The 20,512-nt window shown below is 38.8% G+C and overlaps 2 protein-coding genes across 2 annotated transcripts; both read left to right on the plus strand.

Annotated features, from left to right (window-relative positions):
- The first annotated feature begins 3,866 nt into the window (after positions 1–3,866).
- On the plus strand, positions 3,867–5,370 carry LOC117923010. Its single transcript, XM_034841272.1, has 3 exons — positions 3,867–4,186; positions 4,345–4,570; positions 4,667–5,370. Exons 1-3 carry the CDS (start codon positions 3,908–3,910, stop codon positions 5,089–5,091), a joined length of 930 nt encoding a protein of 309 aa, XP_034697163.1. The 5' UTR covers positions 3,867–3,907; the 3' UTR covers positions 5,092–5,370.
- A 998-nt stretch (positions 5,371–6,368) lies between these two features.
- LOC117923980 (50S ribosomal protein L21, mitochondrial-like) lies at positions 6,369–18,860 on the plus strand. The gene is made up of 5 exons (XM_034842512.1): positions 6,369–6,894; positions 6,996–7,076; positions 8,824–8,925; positions 18,274–18,348; positions 18,436–18,860. The coding sequence occupies exons 1-5, from the start codon at positions 6,439–6,441 to the stop codon at positions 18,553–18,555; spliced, it is 834 nt and encodes a 277-aa protein (XP_034698403.1). The 5' UTR covers positions 6,369–6,438; the 3' UTR covers positions 18,556–18,860.
- The last annotated feature ends 1,652 nt before the right edge of the window (positions 18,861–20,512 follow it).

Below are 20,512 nucleotides of genomic sequence, written 5' to 3' on the forward strand. Positions count from 1 at the left end.
TATGCCACACTTAACACAAGTTTGATGACTTAATACTTAATACTTAATACCCATCTCTCTTATCAATGTTAATGATTTGTCTTTTTTACAAATTAAATAATTCAAGAAGATTTCTTAGATAAATAAATGCAAATTTTAGTAAGTACTTTTCTCGATAAGCTCTAATAAATATAAACTTAGATAATATTTATTTTTTGACGAAATATAAAAAGTCAAAATATTTGATTTTTTATATTTATTTTAAAGTAAATTATTGACATTATCCAATATAATTCAAATGAATTTATTATTAATAAGTTAAGTTTAGTTATGTTGGATAATGTCAACAAGTTACTTTTAATTTAATTGAAAAAATTAAATATTGTTATTTTTTCTATTCAGCAAAAAAAAAAAAAAACAAATACCATCTTAGTTGGTTATTTAAGATGTATTTTTTATTTTTTTTTTATGAAATTTGAATAGTTTGAATTTATGTGAAGTATAAGTGCAGAAATTTTGGAAATTTTTTTTACAAGAAATCGATTCTAATTCCTTAACTCGAGATTTTAAGAAATAGAAAAAAGAAAAAGATAATTACGTACCATTAAGCTATGCAAACAATATGATACCATTTTTTTAAAAAAAAAAAAAACAATATGATAATTACATGAAAAAGAGAGAGCAACCTGGCAATATGTATTAAAATAATTTTTTTTTTTTAAAAAAGAATAGTATTTTGCTGTATCTTTCTCAAAAGGAAGAGACAGGCATTCTATTAATAAAGTTGCAGGTCACAGCTGTCATGTTTCGGGGCTATGGATTTGGCTAAGAACTTGTCTTCAAATGCTACGAAGAAATATTTATTTTAGAATCTTTCTCTAATTCCTTCAATATTCTCTCCACAAAATTACAACCACCCTTCCTTCAATTTCATATGCCACAATTAACACAAGTTTGATGACTTAATACTTAAAACTTAATACTTAATACCCATATCTCTTATCAATGTTAATAATTTGTCTTTTTTACAAATTAAATAATTCAAGAAGATTTCTTAGAAAAATAAATGCAAATTTTAGTAGGTACTTTTCTTGATAAACTCTAATAAATATAAATTTAGATGGTGTTTGGTTTTTTACTAAATAGAAAAAGTCAAAATAATTAAAGTAAATTTATTGTCAATAAGTTAAGTTTAGTTATATTGAATGATGTTAACAAGTTATTTTTAACTAAATATAAAAAGCTAAATATTTTGATTTTTTATGTTCAGTTAAAAACCAAACACAATCTTAGTTGGACATTTAAGATGTATTTGCTTTTATTTTTTTATTTTATGAAATTTGAATAGTTTGAATTTATGTGAAATATAAGTGCAGAAATTTTGGAAAAATTATTTATAAGAAATCGATTCTAATTCCTTAACTCGAGATTTGAAGAAAAAAAAAAAAAAAGGATAATTACGTACCATTAAGCTATGCAAACAATTTGATACCAGTTTTTCTCTAAACTAAATTTCACATCTTACCCCCTCACCAACTTCTTTCACAAACCTTAAAATCATTGATGTAGACATAATTTTAAGTTGCGTAGACTTTTTGGCTACGGCGCATGGGTGACATGAGGCGGTGTATAACTTATATGATTCATGTTTCTACCTTTCTCATGCTTGGACAAGCAACTCAACTATCAGAAGCCATTAGAGACTAGAGAGTATCAAAGAAGCCATCTGTGAGATAACACGTCTTGTCATGTGTTATCAGTTATCGCTTAGGAAGAAAGAGTCTCACGTACTATAGGCAGAAGGTAGAAATAAAAATACATGCATTTATCGTCAAGCCCCCTCTCATTTCCTTTTGGATTATAATCTCCCTTATCGATTTGAATTTTGTTCTTATCTTCTGGGGTTAGGCTTTTGTCTCAACCCTCCTCCCTCCATGTGCATATGTTCTCGTCCATACTCACCCAGAAAATAACTCGATCCATATAACACATCAGCCCAAATGATTTTTTCCTTAAATTTTCTCTAACATCTCTACTTAATTAATGGGTTGTGTTCATGGTGGGCAGTTGTAATTTTCACCAACACTTTCTCCTTTCTTTTCCTTTAGGTCTTGATCAGGGAAATAAACAAAGGCCTTTAAGTTATCAAAAGTATCTTAAAATATCAAATTCTTATTATTTAAATGGGTAAGGTTTTCTTAAATAATTCATGCAGCGTGATTGAGAGTTGATGGGAAGGAGACTTGGTGAGGACGACTTGGAAAATATCATCCCAGAAGAGTAAAACAGAACTGCTGATCTAGAAGGAGATGGTGTAGTTGTAATAAGATATTAGCCACAATGATTTTCTTATGGAAAAGGAGTAACCCATGGAGATTAGGTACAAGAAGTGGATGAGGATTTGGATTAGGAAGAACAAAGGCCATCATTATTGTGATTATTATATAAAGAAACATGTGTATTGATGTACACTATCCCTTGTTCTCATCCATTTGTATGCATTTTTTATGGGTAGAGTGTTGCCAAACTAGGAAGGGTTTTACAATCGTCTCTGTGATTCAAATATAATGATATGAGCCTAATAAGGGGAAGGTTTTCTGGGTAGAAAGCTAGGAGAGAGGAAAGTCCAAACCCAAATTTGAAGCACCACTCCTCATGTGTTCATGTGAGTTAGGCCTCCACCACTTTCTATCTTTTGAACCAACCCACAATTACAGTTCATAGGCTGAGCCCCTCTATTAAATTACAAACTCAAAATTAAGGGAATCTTAGGTCACAGCTGTGTTAATTTGTATTTATGTGGGCATTAGCATAGAGTAGATTAGAACTTGGGTTTGTTTTCTCTACTTACAATCTTATCAAATCCAAATTATATCATATGGTCAGTGATGGCAACATTTTAATGAGTACATCATGGCGACATACCAATATATCAATCACACATGGTCTGGTCCTATTCGTCCCTTTCAGGCTAGTCAGTACTCAGTAGTCACAACATGTTCAATTTTGCAATGGACATTTTGTATGGACATAGAGAGATGTGGCAAATGGAGCATAATCAGCGTAGACACCTACCCACTCTCTTGTCGCTTTTCTCATCACTTCACTCTGACTCCCATGGCCTGATGGCCTCATCCCAATAATAATTGAAGTGACTTCCCCCAAATTACCAAACTACCCATGTGAGTTTTGGATTCTTCCCCTTCATTAACAAAAACCGCCTCAGGACGCCGCGTTTCACTGACTTCCCTATTTTCATGTTAATCTCATTCTTTTGTTTTCATTTATTTATTTATTTTTCTTTATAAGGTACAAAATCATTGCGGTAGGTAGGCAACATCTGCGGGTCCCTCCGACGTCCCGAATTCTACCACGTCGTCATCGTTGTCGAGAGTCAAGACATTTCATTGTATCATCACTCTTCCGGTGGACCCGCGGCCCGCCCCCCACCAATGGATATGCGCCGGATGCTTCTCTTCTGTATTTTGGATTCGGTTATGAAAAATTTGCATTTGCGGATTTTGAATTGGGGTTTTTTTGTAATAATGGAAAGTATAGGGAAGAAAAGCGCGAATACGTAAAAAGAATAAAATAAAATTTCCGAATATTCGAGTATATCCAGATAATTTTAGTAGATGAGATCATTGAAGCCATCTGACGTGGATCCTTGCTGTCTGGTCCACCACTCCTGACCCACCACAGCCTTAGAAATGTCTTGATGCACTTCACCCAACTACTATCAGCCACGTCGGAAGAGAGACATCTGGGCCCGACCATCCGCGGCGGCTCGTTCGTCCACGTTGGCAGGCATGGCCCCACCCCGTGGTCAAAATCTTTTCACTATAAAATCCTTGTCCTCAAGATCTAAACCCAATCCACACCTTTTGAGAACACGTGAGCTTAATCACCCCTTCGCAGAAAGGAGCCCATGGCCAGAGCGACGGCGAGAATTCCGGCCATTCACCGGAACTTTTTGTCTGCTAATCTTGAGCTTGGGTTTACCGCCGGACAAGCTGCGAGTTTGTCGGACATGGCGTTCGGGTTTCTTGAGGACGGCGAAGGGTGGCCGGAGAGCTTTAGCAGTACTGGTGGGTGCAGTGAAAATGGAGCATTGGATGATGACGAAGATGATGATGATAAGGAGAAGAACTCTAGTAGTGTGGAAGAGAACAAGAATTTTTGGGAGTCCCAGCACCAGATTTTACATGTAAATTTTTTACTCTCTAAATATTAATTGTGATGACTTTAATATTTTGTCTCTTTCTTTTCTGAGGATTTTCTATTCAACCAAACAGTGCCCTTTACATGGTCGAACATTCCGGTCACCGTGAATAATGAATGAATTTATGTGCATGAATTTTGCAGACAACCTTATGCAGAACTAGCTCTCTAGAATCAGGGATTCGGAATGCCACCAAGGAGGCATTGAAGGAAATACAAATGGATGACAACGTCTGCGTCTGCCTGAGACCAGTTGTTGGTGGTTGCCGGAGTTGTCTGTTGAGAGAAGTCTCCGACCGTCTTCGAAATGCTGGCTACAACAGTGCTATCTGCAAGTCAAAATGGAGGAGCTCACCAAATATCCCATCAGGTATGCATGGAAGATGTGATTAATCTCCATAAAAAATAAGATTATGTTTGGTGTCAAGGCTAAGAATTAAAGCTTCAAAATCGATTATTTCTGCAGGTGAACACACCTTCTTGGATGTGGTCCACAACTCAAGCGCCAAGAAAGGAGAGGTGAGGGTGATAATTGAGCTGAATTTTCGAGCTGAATTCGAGATGGCAAGAGCCAGTGAAGAATACAACCGACTAATCCGCAGACTCCCTGAAGTATTCGTGGGAAAGGTAGAAAGATTACACACCCTAGTTAAGATCTTGTGTATGGCTGCCAAAAAGTGCATGAAAGAGAAGAAAATGCACATGGGTCCATGGAGGAAACACAGGTACATGCAAGCCAAATGGCTTAGCACATGCGTAAGGAGTACATCAACATCCAGCTTGCTGTCCGGGGACTCCGGCCGGTTGCCAAAGCCAAAGGCTTCCATGTTGACTGTAGATTTGATGGAGAAGTTGCCTAATATGCATTGTACTGCTGTCGAGGTCGTGTGATTCTGTCCTGCCTGTAATCCTTGAGTGTGAACTTGGTAGAGTGTACATAGAGGGATCTTCAATAATGGGGAAATATGTATCTTCCTTCTTGCTAAATTGCATGTGAATGCTTAGAGAAAAAAGAGGGACTGAAGCCTAGTTTCAAAATTTTATACAGTTATAGACATGATTGCCGTGTAATACTCTTATAAGAAGGAATGAATCTCAAGACTGTGACTTGGATCAAACTTCTTCATGACTCTGATTATAGAACATAAACCGAATTCCCATTGTTCTTTAGCCCAAAGCCTTATGTCCTGTTGGCTCTTGAGGCAAAATGTTAACTATTTGTATAAGCCATTAAATATTAGAAAACGATAAGAATAGTTGTCAGCAGCACCTTATCTTAACCTTGACTGCCATTGTTAGTCATGTGTTAAAATTGTTGTCTTCCTAATAAGAACATGTGAACTTTTCAAATGCATGTTACAGGATTTTCCGGGAAAAGAAATGTTCTATAAACATAATCCAACTGATCGATATTGATCATGTGATTGGCATAAGGTTAACAATGGAATCAAAACGTGGCAAGCTACCCAAATCTACAAATGGGCTTAGTTTTTATAGTGGACGGATTAGCTTTTATAGGAAATTTCAAATCTTCTAAGCAAAGCTTTGAGATTGTGTGCAGAACTTATAGTAGCTTGCTTCTTTAGAAAGAGGTAAAGACCTGAGGAAGTAGAGAATGATGGGGAAAAAATTCAGAGAGGAAAACACAATGCTAGGGTGCTTGAGTGTGCAGGCAGGAAACCAGAAAGCAAAGCGGCTGTATGAATCAAATGGTAGGGAAATGCTTTTTGCCAAAGCTTCAATTTCTGCAACGAAAAGGGGGAAAGAGCATACTTTCAAAAAACAATGGGGGAGTGTTTTAATGGGATTGGATTGGATTGAAAAGATACAGCCATATAGGTTCCATTTGGTTGCTGAGAAAATGTAGGAAAATCAAATAAATGGGAATTCTGAATCAAAACGTAGGAAAAATAAAATTAAAATCGTACGACATCGTGTAATTTTCTCCTTTTTCTTTTTCTCTGCTTTGCAAACGACACCGTTTCATTCTCTCCGTTTTGTCTCCAAAAATGAATATAATGAATGTTTTTATTTTCCTGAAATTGAAAATTTTCAGAATTTATTATTGAGAAAAAATAAATGCCTTTTAAGTTTTACTGTTTTAAGAATGAGAAAAAAAAAAAAAAAAGTGAGAAAAAAAATAAAATTGGGGAAGCGTAAAACCCCAGAGCACTAACCACCGTGTCACTAAACCCTAGAGCACTACTGACCTCTCTCGCTGTAGTAAGTGGCAAAACTATGGCCAACAGACGATGCCTTCGAACCCTGACCCTAACCCTAACTCGCCATGACTCAGCCGTCTTCTCCTCAACCCCATCCCTCCAACCACCACCACCATCGTCACCCCTCAAAACCGTAAACCACCAGTACCTCCACACCCTTCCCCTCCCCTCAAAACCTTCTCACATTCTCCGCATCCCACAACCCACTTGGCCCCCACATCCTCGCCACTTCTCCTCCCGCTCCGGAGACGAAGAAGACGAAGATGACGACGAAGACGAAGACGAGGAGGAGGACGATGATGAAGAAATGGGCGAGAACAGTGATAGTGAAAAGGTTTCGGTGTCGAATCGTGTGTATTCGGCGGAGGATAAAGAACGCGAGGCGGCCGCTATTGGGTATAAAGTGGTGGGGCCTCTCCAGCCTTCTGATCGGGTTTTTAAACCCTACGAGCCGGTCTTCGCTGTTGTGCAGGTTCGATTTCGATTTTGGATTGATTATTTTGAAATTTGAGAATGCGCATTGGCACTGTGATGCTGTGATCGGTTGTGATAAATGTGAATTTGTATGTGTAGATTGGTTCGCACCAGTTCAAGGTGAGCAACGGAGATTGCATTTATACGGAGAGGTTGAAATTCTGCGAGGTCAATGACAGGGTATGTTGTGCATGAATTTGCTTACAAAGAATCATAGCAGCTAATTCTGTAGAGAATGCATAATTTCTGTTGAAAAATCTACTAAGATCTCCCTTCTAATTTCACCTGTATTCCCTATTGATGCACTTTTAAAATAAAATTTAATTCATGTTTGTAGTATCAAACTGAGTTTGTTTGCTAAATGCAAAATGTGACATTCCGCGATTGATTACAGCATCCTTGTCTTAGCTCCGCAGAAGAAAGGTGGGTGTGCATCTAAGCATTTGTATTTGACTTGAATAATTGTCACTTTTTAGTGCTCCTTTTAGAACTTGTAATATCAATATTCTCCGTTCATAGTATCAGCCCTGAGACTAATTGTTCCAATTTGGGATGTAACATTATGGAAATATATTTGAAGGCTCATATTATCATGTGCCATGTTGAACATTATAATTTATTCATATTGACAACCATTTTGAGCACCAATATCAAGGCTTAGTTATTTTGTTCTGTGGCCTCTGTATTATATACTAGTTTTTGTGTATTTGCGCTTTTTTGCTTATTGGTTGCTTTGTATACATCGTGTATACTTTTTATTTTTGTAATACAATTGCTTTTACCTATCAATATATATATATATATATATATATATACTGGTATTAATGCTTCAACACCTTGTACTTTCGTGGTCGTATAGTTTCTAAAGAATCTTTCTGGGTCAGTTTGCAATTTTGAGAAGCATGCCGCTCGAAGAAAAGCTATATTTCTCAAAGGAGGTAGAATTACTGTCTCCAAGAATGCTCTTGGAAGCTTGCATTTCCCATTTAGATGTATAAATTTGTTTAGAGAGTTCAACTTGATTTGTATTATTGAGTGGTTAAGTTTTAATATACTTTTTTTTTTCCTTTAAGATTTATTAGTACTCTGCAGAAGTGTAATTGCTTTCTTTCTACTTACTCCTGCATAGTCTTATTTTTCCTTTTTCTCAAAGGCTCTGGATGTGTTTCTAGGTGCTAAACCATTTTTTCTTTAATGGGCTATTAGTTTCATTAAAATGCTGCCAAAAGAGGCATGCCCCCATTTACATCCAATGTATGCAAAACTTGTACAAGGCAACAGCCTGCTAGTTTGAAAAGAGAGTAACACAAAGGAATACAACTCCTAAAAATTAATAAAAAAGAAATGCACATGGAAAAAATGACCACAGGACAATATATTTTAATTAAGTACCAGGGCAACATGGTAATGTGTAAAGGACCTACAAATGGTAGATTCACAATTGAAATGTCAACCTTATGGTCATCAAGTATGGGGTTCCTTCATTTCTTGGCTTCTTCCAAAAGTGGCAATTTGTATGTGGGCAGTAGTATGGCAAAAAATTCTTACTACTTTCCTGCTTGTTAGGATGGTGTGATACTGCTCACCTGGTGTTGTGTGGTCAAGGGAAAGGGGCAAACTATATGTGTGTCTTTGGACTTGCCTTATGCTGCACATCTCCTTGTTTGTAACCACTTTTGTCATTCTTATATTCTTGCTCATTATGGCTTCCAGTTTAATAGATTTTTAATTAATGTCTTCCACTGGCTTACCTAAGTAGATACAACAAAAGCAATTTGGCAACTAAGATGCCATCGATGTGGTTATAAGTTTACTTCGAGTTTTTGCTGCCATGATTGTTTACAATTTGATGATAGCCTATTTAGTTTATGTTTAATTAATTAATTTAAGCTTCATTTGATGCTAACATGACTGGTGTCAATTACAGTTGATCTTGAACAGGGTTCTCCTGATTGGCTCAACTAGTCAGACCATTGTTGGTAGGCCGACATTACCAGATGTGGCTGTTCATGCAGTTGTTGAGGAACATGTAAGTTCTTCACCTTTTTTTTTTCTTGCTAACCACAATCAGTTTCTTAACAGGGTCTTAGAGGTTCTAATTGGTAAAAACTCAATATCCGTCTTATGATTTAAACTATAAAAAGTTGATTCTTTTTATGTTCTTAAATTTGAAATGATTTCAGGGGTAAAAAGGAATTAGAAAACAGAGCAAATTCAATTTCTTCCCTTTTATGAACATTATATTATTTTAGGCAATGTACACCAAGTATTTAATAGGGAAATCATTAATAAAAATGATACTACCTCCTGTATGCTTTGGGATGCCTTTTGGGCACCCCTTTCTTTTTATATATACACTCCTGATTTTACCTATAAAATAATAATAATAAAAATGATACTAGACTTTCTTTGTGGGGCAAAATGTTGACAATAAACTCATTATAACATTTAGCCTAAAATAAAAATGTTGGATGGGCAAGTGGAAAGATTCAGAATAGTGAAGCCCAAAACAAACACATCTTGGGGAAATCTAGAAATATCTCCAAAAAGTTATAGATTGAAGAAAAGCTTATTGAGATGGTTGGACATTTCTAAAATAGGAGTAAACGCACCTACAGACGGTGTTGATGTGAGTTAAACATTTTATAATTGGGCAGGAAAAAGGCTAATAAGAACATGTATGAAGTAAGGACAATTTTTATTTTTTACTTTTTTTTAATAAAATGGAACAATAACCATGCTTATCTATTTGGAAAAAGAAAAAAGGGAAGCTATGACATCCATTAATCTGGAAAATAGGATTATTATGCTAATCCAATGGAACAGGAGTGAGGAAGTTCAGAGTTTGTGCTGGAATGTATTTACTCCAACTTGCAAATTAGGAGGAGAAGATTCATATATATATATATATATATATATATAGGCAATAAAAGAAAATAAAACTAATTACGCCTAAAAGAAGATGCACCAAGGTTGTGCCAAGTGGCTATCAAAGGAAAGGAAAAAAGAAAAAATGTTGTCTCCTTACTTGAAACTCAACCAATCTATAAAGCCTATTATGGACATTGAGTGGTCCTCTATGTACACTTTGATTCCAAAAAAAAAAAAAAGACATAATATGAGATTTAATTGTTGGATTCGAATGTTTGATGTCACTGAAGGACCTTCTATGTCCAAAGAATCACAAGGGAGCAACCTTCCAAACTTTCCTCTACTTCTTCCCCACAAATGAGTCATGCCCACTCAGATTCCCTCTAACTGCACAGTTTGTCAATCATACCATGTAAATAGAGAATAAACCAGACGCTGCAGCATGCTTACTTTGGAATGGTGGAGTAAATGATCAATTGGATCATCATTATCTTTTTATATGCAACATCTATTTGGCAAAATCCATCATCTCCACTTAAGCTGATCTAGCATTAGAATCCCTCCCCATGTCATGCCCCATTCAAAGAAGCTTACCTTTGCAAGGAAAGACTCTTTTTCTTGCTTGGCTACAGAAGCATAGAGAGATATAACAAAGAACTTACCCAACTTAGTTTCCTTCCAACTCATCCTATCCTCATTGCTTCTAATTGAAATCATGTGCAATTTTCATAAAAACATATCCACTCCCTCAAGTTCTCGATCATTGAACATATTGAAAAGCAAGGACTCCATTGAACCCCTTTCCCCAACCTACCCCCACACCTTTGCTACCTGATCATCTTTGACAATTGTTATAGTGAATAAAATGAGGACATGTCTTTGCATCATCTATCTTTCCAATAATTCTATCATTCCCAACTATAAAATTAGCTTTCCTTTTAATAGCCTTCCACCTCTTTCTAATTGCTTTCTAGGCTTGCACCTCATAGCCATCACATCCCTCGAACACCATCCCCCTTTATTTTCTCCAAACTTTCCTATTATGACCCATTTCTATAGGGAATCTCTCTCAATTATGAATCTCCAACTCCTTTTACCAAGTAAGGCCTAGTTAAAAGTGGATGGACTACCAAAACCAAGGCCCCCATGCTTTTTGTCCAAGTAGGCAATAGACCAATTTACCAAGTAAGGCCTTTTCTCAAGTGCTCCATTACCCTATATGAAGTCCCTTTAAATTTTATCTAGCCTTCACAAAATGAGGAATAGACAAGAAATAGTTGGAAGACTTGATAATGTATTTTTAATCAAAGTAAGTCTTCCCTCCTTTAGACGGATATTGCCTCATCAACACTACCAAACTTTTTTGAAATCTCTGCTATTTTGTATTGTATATTTAGATGAGTATGTATCTATCCAAAATATATACATACAATAGTCTTTTTGTATTAAGCTCAATCTTTACATTTTCTCTTTCACTCATAGTATGGAGAAGAAGTGGACTCTAGAGGTAATATTGATTCAATTGAATTGTTTGGGATTCAAAAGTAAAGGAAATCATTTTATCTACTAATTGGTGATTTGCGATATAACTAGGAAGACATTTCAAATACCAAACATACGCTACTGGCAACCGCATCCCACTCCCTTAATGATTTATGAGGAGCTCCCAAAGGAAGGCCCTAGTAGGTAGTGGGTTGCTTCTCCACCCTGCAACACAACACTGAAGTTAATCCTTCCAAATTATCTACTTCCCAGATTGGTATAGGTCACTTTCCTGTAGAGGAGGAGATTCACATGTAACCTCAAAAACTCTAATACATTCATATGTAGAAGTTTGGTTAGACTCATAAGCTAAATCATGGTTATATTTCCCTAGGTGCTAACTTATAAGAAACCTAGTATTTTTTTTTTATTTTTTTTAAGTTCTTACTTTGTGAGAATGAATTTGAGTGTTGGACAGCAAACAAGAAGAAGATAGATGATTTCTAGAGCGCGATGAGAGAGAGCGAGAGAGTGAGAGAGACTGCCAGCGGTGAGAGTGTCAGTCGCGCTGAGTACCGGAGAAAACGGAAGACGAGCAGCTTTGGGGTGGAGTCGAAGGTCTTTGAGGTGGAAATGGTGGAGAGGGGAGGAAAATCCCAAGTAATCATAATGGAAAGTAAGAAAGGGGTGTTGTCATAGGTTCGTATGGGGTTGGCTAGTGTAGGGTTTTTCCTAGAAGGTCTGCATCAGTGCATTGAGGACGTGAAGGAAGGAAGATGGGAAAAGGGTTGGAAGGAGATGGGGAGAAGTTTCTCCTTGGTGCACGATGCTAATAGGGCGGGTTGTTTCCTGCGATTAGGGGTTGTTGATTTGGAGATGAAGAGATACAGTATATGTATCCCGAAGGGCAGAGGAGATAAGGGGGGTTGGCTGGCGATGGTGGAGGCTCTTCGTAAGCTGGATAATAGTTTTGATAAAAAGGAACAACAACAAGAAGTGAGGGTATTGGGAAGAACGTTTGTGGATACGGTGAAGGGATCGTGGAATAAGGGTTCTAACACCCTTCGAGTGGAGGTGGAACGGGAGGAAATAAATAGAAATCTTAGCAGATTGGAGCATTGCTTGATTGGTAGTTGGATCCTTAGCGATGCAAAAGGGGAGGACTTGGAAAGTTTGGGTTGGGAAATGGCAAAGTCCTGGGAGTTGAAAGGCAAGATGGGTTTGACAAGCTTGGAAAAAGGACGGGCATTATTGGAGTTAGAGTTCGTGGAAGAAGCAAGGCGGGTCCTCATCTCTGGTAAAAAGGCGGTGGTAGGAGTTCAGTTGGACTTGACGCGATGGAGCCCAAGGTCGGGGTGTTTGGAAGAAGGCGAGGTAAGAAAGGAAGTCTGGGTGAGGATCTTGGGTCTCCCAATCCCGCTATGGGTCCCATCTGTGCTAAGAAGGGTGGGGGATGCGTGCGGTGGGTTCCTAGACATTGACCCACAGACGGAGAGTATGGAGGAACTACAGTGGGCTAGGATATTAGTAAAATCGGACAGCGAGAATCTCCCTGGTTCGCTGGAGATAGGGGTTGAGGAGGCGACCTATATCCTAACTTTATGGTGGGAGGCGGTGCCGTCGCTAAGGCAGGAAGCGGGGAGGAAGCATGGGTTGTGGAGTCATCCAAGTGGGGAGATCAAGGGTGATGCGGATGCACGCGCCGGGTCGCGAGTGGAAGAGATGGCGTGTGCGGGGTTCGAGGAGCAGTGCCAGTCAGTGGATGGGATTGGACGATTGGCGCAGGAAGTGGGCTCCGATGCGATGGGCTTCCAAGCGCAAGTGGGTCTGCTGCAACGGTCCTGCCCAAATGCTGGGCCATCGGCATCAGGCTTGGCTTTGAATTGGGCTGATGGGCTTTCTCTGCCCCTAGAGGGTGAAGCCTCAAAGGGGGTTATGTTTGGGCCGTTGCATCCCAGGAGCTCGAGGTGGGCTATAGGTTCTGGGCTGGCCTCTTCTTATAAGGAGAAGTCTATCCCGTCTCAGGCCCATCACATTGATAGTGGGCTCCTTTTAAAAGCCTACCCCACTGTTATCACCGGCCATAGCAAGGGTGGCAACCTAGAGTTAGAGTTCGTCAGACTCAGAGAAGAAGAAATTGGGAGAAGGCAGCAGCCGAACTTACACCACTCAATGGCAAATAGGGTGCTAGAGGAAGAAGCCGCGATGTATGAATTAGTTATGAATTAGGGCACAAGGGTCTTCCTCTTCTAACTTCTTTTATTTTGGTCGGACTTCGGAGAGGGAGTTTTACGACTATTCTGGGGCGCGAAGGGAGGACATTTAGGAAGGAAGTGGGTTACAAAGACCAAAAGAAAAAGAACACGTCGGGAGAGGGGATGGCTGTTGGGACTTGGTAGAGGTCAACAGTGTCGATCCCTTGGAAAGAAATTCGGGGTGGACTTTAGGCCAGACTGAAACCTAAGAGGGAAGGAAGGAAAAACAGCTTAATTGGGAGGAGAATAGTCTGGTTAAGTTCAGTCATTTTCTAGGTTTCTCAACCGAAGGGTTGGAGAAGGAAATTTTGAGTTTCTTGGGCAAAATCAGGAAAAGGAGGGAGAAGATACATGGTAAAGGTCTGCTAGAGAATTCAAGATTTGAAAAGGGGCTTAAGAGGTTGGAGTGCTCTATTAATTATGAGGGGGACATCAAGAAGAAAGGCCCTACTCAGGGTAGAGGGAACCAGAGTGCAGTTGCCCAATGAATTTAAAAATATTGAGTTGGAATGTGAGGGGAGTGAATGATATGTCCAAAAGGAAAGTAATTAAGTCCGTTGTCAGAAAACAAAAGGTGGATTTGTTCTGTATTCAAGAGACAAAGATGCAAGTTATGACTGAAGGGGTGGTGAGAAGCTTAGGTCCGCGGAGATTCCTAGACTGGAGGGTCTTGAATGCTATGGGGATGGCAGGGGGTGTCTTGATTTGCTGGGACAAAAGATCACTGGAGATTTTGGATTGGGAAGAGGGCCAATTTTCCATCTCCTGCAGATTCAAAAATGTGGGAGATTTGCCCAGATCATAGATGATTTAGGGTTAGTTGATTTTCCATTGCAAGAGGGATCTTTTACCTGGAGTGGGGGGCTCAACAATCACTTATGGGCTAGGTTGGATAGATTTCTAGCGACTCCCAGTTGGCTTGACCAGTACAGTAGGGTATCTCAAAGAAGACTTCCCTGCCCAACCTCGGATCACTTCCCGGTTCTTCTTGAGGGGGGAGGGCTAAGAAGAGGTCCTTCCCCTTTCAAATTTGAAAATATGTGGCTCAAAGCTGAGGGGTTCAAAGACCTGATAAGGGGGTGGTGGCAAGGGATAGAGGTTAGAGGCAGCCCTAGCTACAGGTTGGCTGTTAAACTGAAGGGATTGAAACAAAATCTAAAAATCTGGAATAAGGAGTTGTTTAGAAGCTTGGAGAGAAATAAAGCTGAAGCCCCTTAGCAGGTGGAGCGCTGGGATTTAGTGGAAGGGGAGAGAAGCTTAACAGAGGAGGAATTATGCCGCAAAAAAGAAGCCAAGGAGGATTATGCAAAGTGGGTGTCGCTGGAAGAAATACACTGGAGGCAGTTATCAAGGGAATTATGGCTAAGGGAAGAGGATAGGAACACATGGTTTTTCCACCGTATGGCTAATGCCCATAGGAGAGTCAATGCCCTAGATAAAATAAAGCTAAATGGGGTGAGGCTTACAAAGGAACAAGAAGTGAGGGAATGGATTGCAAATGCCTATCAGCAGCTGCTCTCTGAAAGCTCGGGTTGGAAGGCGGATATAGGGGGTCTGTTGCTGAAGCAGATTAGTCATTCAGAAGCGGAAGCCCTGGAGCTCCCATTTTCTGAGGTAGAGATTCATGCAGCCTTAATGGGGATGAATGGGGACAAAGCCCTGGGTCCGGACGGATTGACGGTGGCTTTTTGGCAAAGCTGCTGGGAGACTGTTAAGGAGGATGTTTTGGATATGTTCAAGGAGTTCCATGAGCAGAATTCCTTCATTAAGAGCCTAAATCATACTTTTCTGGTCTTGTTACCGAAGAAAGGAGGGGCGGAGGACATGGGTGACTATAGGCCTATCAGCTTGCTAGGGGGATTGTACAAATGGTTGGCTAAGGTGCTGGCCAACAGGCTTAAAAAAGTGATAGGAAAGGTGGTATCTTCCGATCAGAATGCTTTTATTAAGAGGAGACAGATTCTTGACGCCTCCCTAATTTCAAATGAGGTAATAGATTCTTGGCAAAAAAGGGGAGAGAAAGGCCTAATCTGTAAATTGGACATTGAGAAGGCGTATGATAGCATCAATTGGCAATTTTTGTTAAAGGTTATGCAAAAGATGGGATTTGGGCCAAAATGGTTGGGATGGATGTGGAGTTGCATATCCACTGCCAAGTTCTCAGTGTTGGTGAACGGTGTGCCAGCTGGGTTTTTCTCAAGTTCGAAGGGGTTACGTCAAGGGGACCCTCTTTCCCCCTACTTGTTTGTCATGAGAATGGAAGTGCTAAGTGTGCTTATCACGAGGGCCGTTGAAGGGGGCTTTATTTCTGGGTGTAGCATCTGGCGAGGAAGAGGGCAGACTGTCAATATATCTCATTTACTTTTTGCGGATGATACAATAGTTTTTTGTGAGGCAAAGAAAGAGTTCTTAACGTATTTGAGCTGGATTCTTTTTTGGTTTGAAGCGGCTTTAGGGTTAAAGATTAATCTGGACAAAAGTGAGGTCATTCCGGTAGGGGAGGTGGAAGGGGTGAACGAGATGGCTGTTGAAATAGGGTGTAGGGTGGGACAACTGCCTGCTGTATACTTGGGGCTGCCTCTAGGGGCATCTAATAAGGCCATTTCCATGTGGGATGGGGTGGAGGAGAAGGTGAGGAGGAGGCTTGCCCTTTGGAAACGCCAATATATATCCAAAGGAGGGAGAATCACTCTTATAAAGAGTACGTTGGCCAGCATTCCCTTGTATCAAATGTCTTTGTTCCGTATGCCAAAATCAGTGGCAAGGAGACTTGAAAAGCTACAAAGAGATTTTTTGTGGGGAGAGGCCAATGGGGGGAAAAAAGCACACTTAGGTGGTGTTTATTTTTTTGGCTTTTTGCTGAAAGCAATTTAGTTTTAGAATTTAGATTGTTTGTTTTTCTACTTTTTTATGACTTATTATAAACTTTTTACTAAATAGGAAAAACTAAAATATGTAGCTTTTTCTAAATAGAAAAAATAACATATTGGTTTTTTTTACTTTTTAATACTTAATAGAAATAAAATACTACAAAAACAAACAACCTAATATTTAACACTATTAAGCATTAAGGTTCTATTTAGAATTAAGTAAAAAAAACAAACACCACCTTAGTCAAGTGGGAGGTGGTGTGCGCAGATAAAGAAAAGGGAGGGTTGGGTTTAAGGAAGCTTGCTTGTTTGAACGAAGCCCTTCTAGGCAAATGGATATGGAGGTTTGCGCGTGCTAAGGAGGATCTTTGGAAGAAAGTGCTTGAGGCAAAGTATGGGCAAGAGGACTTTGGATGGAGGACAAGGAAGGCAAATGGGGTGTTTGGAGTAGGAGTTTGGAAGGAGATCTTGAAGGAGTCCGCTTGGTGTTGAGAAAATATGGTGTTCAAGGTGGGAAAAGGCAATAAAATCAGATTTTGGACAGATCCTTGGTGCGGGAATAATGTGTTGTTCCAAAGTTTCCCGAACCTCTTTTCCATGGCTGCCCAAAGGAATGTCACAGTGGAGGAAACATGGGATCAGAATTTTGGTCAAGGAGGGTGGAATTTAAGGTTTTTAAGGGCCTTTAATGACTGGGAGTTGGATATGGTGGGCAACTTGTTGGTTGAGTTGAGGGAGTATAGAGTTACTTTGGAGGAAGACTCGGTGATTTGGAAGGAAGGAGGAGACGGGCTGTTTAGAGTCAAGAGAGCGTACAGTGTGTTGGCAAGTCCTATTGTCGCCGAGTTCCCTTATAGCAATGTTTGGGTGGATAGAGTTCCAACCAAAATTGCTTTTTTTGCATGGGAAGCCGCATGGGGGAAGGTCCTCACTCTTGATAGGCTTCAGAGAAGAGGGTGGCAACTTCCTAGCCGTTGTTTCTTGTGTGGGTGTGAAGAGGAAACAATTAATCATATTTTAATTCATTGTGCAGTGGTCAGAAGTTTGTGGGATATCATTCTTGTGTTGTGTGGTGTTCAGTGGGTCTTTCCAGAATCTGTAAAGGAGGGGTTCTATGTAGCTGGAAGGGCTCTTTTGTGGGGAAAAAATTGTGGAAGTCCATTCCTCTGTACATTTTTTGGACAATTTGGAAGGAGAGGAATAGACTAGCATTTAGGGGGGGGGGGTGTTAGCAGTTCAGAAGTTAAAAACTTTGTTTGTGTGTAATATTTGGGGTTGGGCTAAAGTGTACATTGGTATGGAGTCGAACTCCCTAATAGGTTTCTTGGAGTGGTTAGCCTCCAATTCGGGGTTGGGATGTTTTGTTCTTTTTGGTTGGGAGGCCATAGTTGCCCCGTATACTCCCTGTAAGCTTTGCGGCTTTTTTGCCTTATGTTATTATATGTGCTTACTTATCAAAATAAATAAATAAATAAATTTGAGTGTTGGACAGCATTTATGGCTTCTCTTTGTATGCCCTGTAAATGGTATTCCGTGAGGGCCTTTTCTCTAACAAGTAACCCCAAAGGGGCCTCTAATTGCAGCTCCATTAGATGTAAAAGTGTTGTTGTCCTTGTGAAGAAGTTATTCCATGTCAGCATGGTCCTTTTATTTCCACACTAGGATTATATCACAAGAATGGAGACTGATGGACTTAGTTGTGATTTAGATGCTATTTTCCTCTACTTGTTAGACCTATCAATAAAGAAGAAAAAAGTCATCCTCTATACATTAGTTATCTTTTCTATTTTCTCTTTTTAATGACACTTTTATAGGCTCTGTAATCCATTGCATCAATTTATGGTGGTGTTTCTCATTTTAAAGTTGATTCTTCTTTTTCCTGTTCTCCTTTCTTTGCAGGCATTGGATGCAAAGGTAATCATATTTAAGAAAAAAAGAAGAAAAAATTACCGTAGAACCAAAGGACACCGTCAGGTATGTTATAAATCATCTAGACAAATTTACTATGCTACATATAAGTTGTTTGGTTGATTGTTTCTAACTTCTTGTTATCTTTTTTAGGAATTGACCAGGTTGAGAATAACTGATATTCAAGGAATCGAGAAACCAGAAATTCCAGAGGTTGGGAAGTCTGAAAAGGCTGCTCTTAAGAAGCCACAAAAGGTTGCAGTTGCAGCTTAGTGGGGGATTTTCCTCATGGTTACATATGATCAATAATGGCTTTTCATGCTTATATACCTTTCAAGTTATGACTTTAAGGTGTTATATAAGTGAGCATGATCTCATTTCTAACTTGGTTAATGTACCTTTTGAATGTCATATCTGGCATTATGTCATCCAACCATTCTAGTGTTGTAGGATTGATATATTGGATCATTTGAGTTTGTATTTATTAGTTTTAACTTGTTGACACCTTTAAGTACCATCATTCTTTTGTTCCTAGTGAGAAGATTTCCAGATTTTGAAATATAACCTCCCTTTGCTTCTTTTTGTTGTTCCAACGTTTACTGAATTTTTATTCTGATTATGTATATGGTTGCAACTACATGCAAGATACTTTGGAAATGGTATACTCTGCATAGAATCTTCTTGGATATAAAGCTAGTGAGCTTAATGTCACACTTAGGTTTTAAGAATTAGGAAGCACTCATGTGGCAATTAGACAACGCAGGGCTTGTGGTAGCATAGTTGTGAAAGGTGTGCTTAAAGTGCCCATATGATCAAGGCACAAACCACTTTTAGTTATAGCTGATAGTCTACCAGAAACTACACCTGAAGACCATTCAAGAAGTCGTGTCTGAAGCTGAAAGAAAGTTACAAAATGGCTTCTCTACTGTTAGTTAAAGATAGTTCAGCAGTTATACAATTAGGCGATCAGTTAAAGCACAGCTGCAAGTTGGTTCACTGTATATAAAACCTAATGGTGTTCAGCTAAAGATGTGTGTGAAGAATATATGAAAAACAAAGAAATAAAAAGGCTTCAACATTTTCGTTCAATTTCTCCTTACATCTTGTTGAAGAGGTGCACATGGTTTATTTTATTTTTCCTTTTCAGAACATTTTTATTCTTTGAATTTTTAATTGTATATTAAAATTTATATAATTTCATATTTTTTTTGTTGAATATTTCTTTTAAATGTTTGAAATTTTAATTTTTTTTATTGATTTGATTAAATTTTAGATGATATTTTATAAAATTGTTATATATCATAAATAGCCTTCATTTCTCTCAAGCGTGCGTCTTATGCCGCGCCTAAGCCATAGGAGACTTGTGCACATTAGATGCACTTTGCGCCTTTTAAAACGTTGTGTTTTAGTTAGCTTGCACTTGTGTGGCAGTTAGACAACTTAGGGCATTCTATAGCCTTGTCACGATCCGATATTAGATGTGCCAAGCAAAGCTAGAGAAATTGAAAGCTAGAAAGGATCAAAGAAAATTTCTCCATGCAAATTGAAAGTTGGGAAAAATGAAGGAAATGCCTCTTGAGTTTGCAACAAGGAAGCTTTAATCACATGGGAGAGTTTGAAAAAATTGAAACTTTATTGCACTTAAAATGCTTTGTTGGGGCTCCATGCCATCAAGATTGATGTCTTGCCTAAATGAGGGTTTTAATGATCTAGAATCTCACATTTCAAGAGACTCCTTAGAGCCTTCCTAAATCTATATATGAATATGGGAGAATAGAGAAATGTTTATATTACACATGGAATAATATAAATACCACTCTAGAGACTTTCACTTAACTCTCTAGATTACTCCGGAAGCATTTGGAATGTTCATGATTGCTTCCACCTAATTCCAGCTTACTCTAGAAGCTTTTGGAATGTTTAAGAATGTCTTAGCATGAAGGGTCATAATCTTTTCGAGAGTATTACTCTAGCCACAATCTCTAGAATGTTTCACTCACTGAAGGGAGGGCTGCTTTTTGCGGGGTTATATTATACTTTGAATTGTTTCTCATGTACACTTTATTTTGGATTACCATAGAAGTTTTTGGAATTTTTAGATCATCTATAAAGAGCTTTAGCATGAGGGGTCATAAGCTATTGAAGAGTATATAGATTGTTTTGGCCGTACTCTCAAGAAGATGTGATATGGAACTTTGAAATGCTTTTAATTTCTGATAGGGTCAAACTT

Source organism: Vitis riparia, chromosome 10 (genome assembly GCF_004353265.1).
Source record: "Vitis riparia cultivar Riparia Gloire de Montpellier isolate 1030 chromosome 10, EGFV_Vit.rip_1.0, whole genome shotgun sequence".
Classification (NCBI taxonomy): domain Eukaryota; kingdom Viridiplantae; phylum Streptophyta; class Magnoliopsida; order Vitales; family Vitaceae; genus Vitis; species Vitis riparia.

Excerpts from the sequence above, each read along its gene's own strand:
- LOC117923010 (XM_034841272.1), top strand. The coding sequence starts at position 3,908 with ATGGCCAGAGCGACGGCGAGAATTCCGGCCATTCACCGGAACTTTTTG. Across the intron at positions 4,187-4,344 it reads CCCAGCACCAGATTTTACAT|ACAACCTTATGCAGAACTAG; the intron begins GTAAATTTTTTA and ends TGAATTTTGCAG. Across the intron at positions 4,571-4,666 it reads CTCACCAAATATCCCATCAG|GTGAACACACCTTCTTGGAT; the intron begins GTATGCATGGAA and ends TTATTTCTGCAG.
- LOC117923980 (XM_034842512.1), top strand. The coding sequence starts at position 6,439 with ATGGCCAACAGACGATGCCTTCGAACCCTGACCCTAACCCTAACTCGC. Across the intron at positions 6,895-6,995 it reads CGGTCTTCGCTGTTGTGCAG|ATTGGTTCGCACCAGTTCAA; the intron begins GTTCGATTTCGA and ends TTGTATGTGTAG. Across the intron at positions 18,349-18,435 it reads GAACCAAAGGACACCGTCAG|GAATTGACCAGGTTGAGAAT; the intron begins GTATGTTATAAA and ends TATCTTTTTTAG.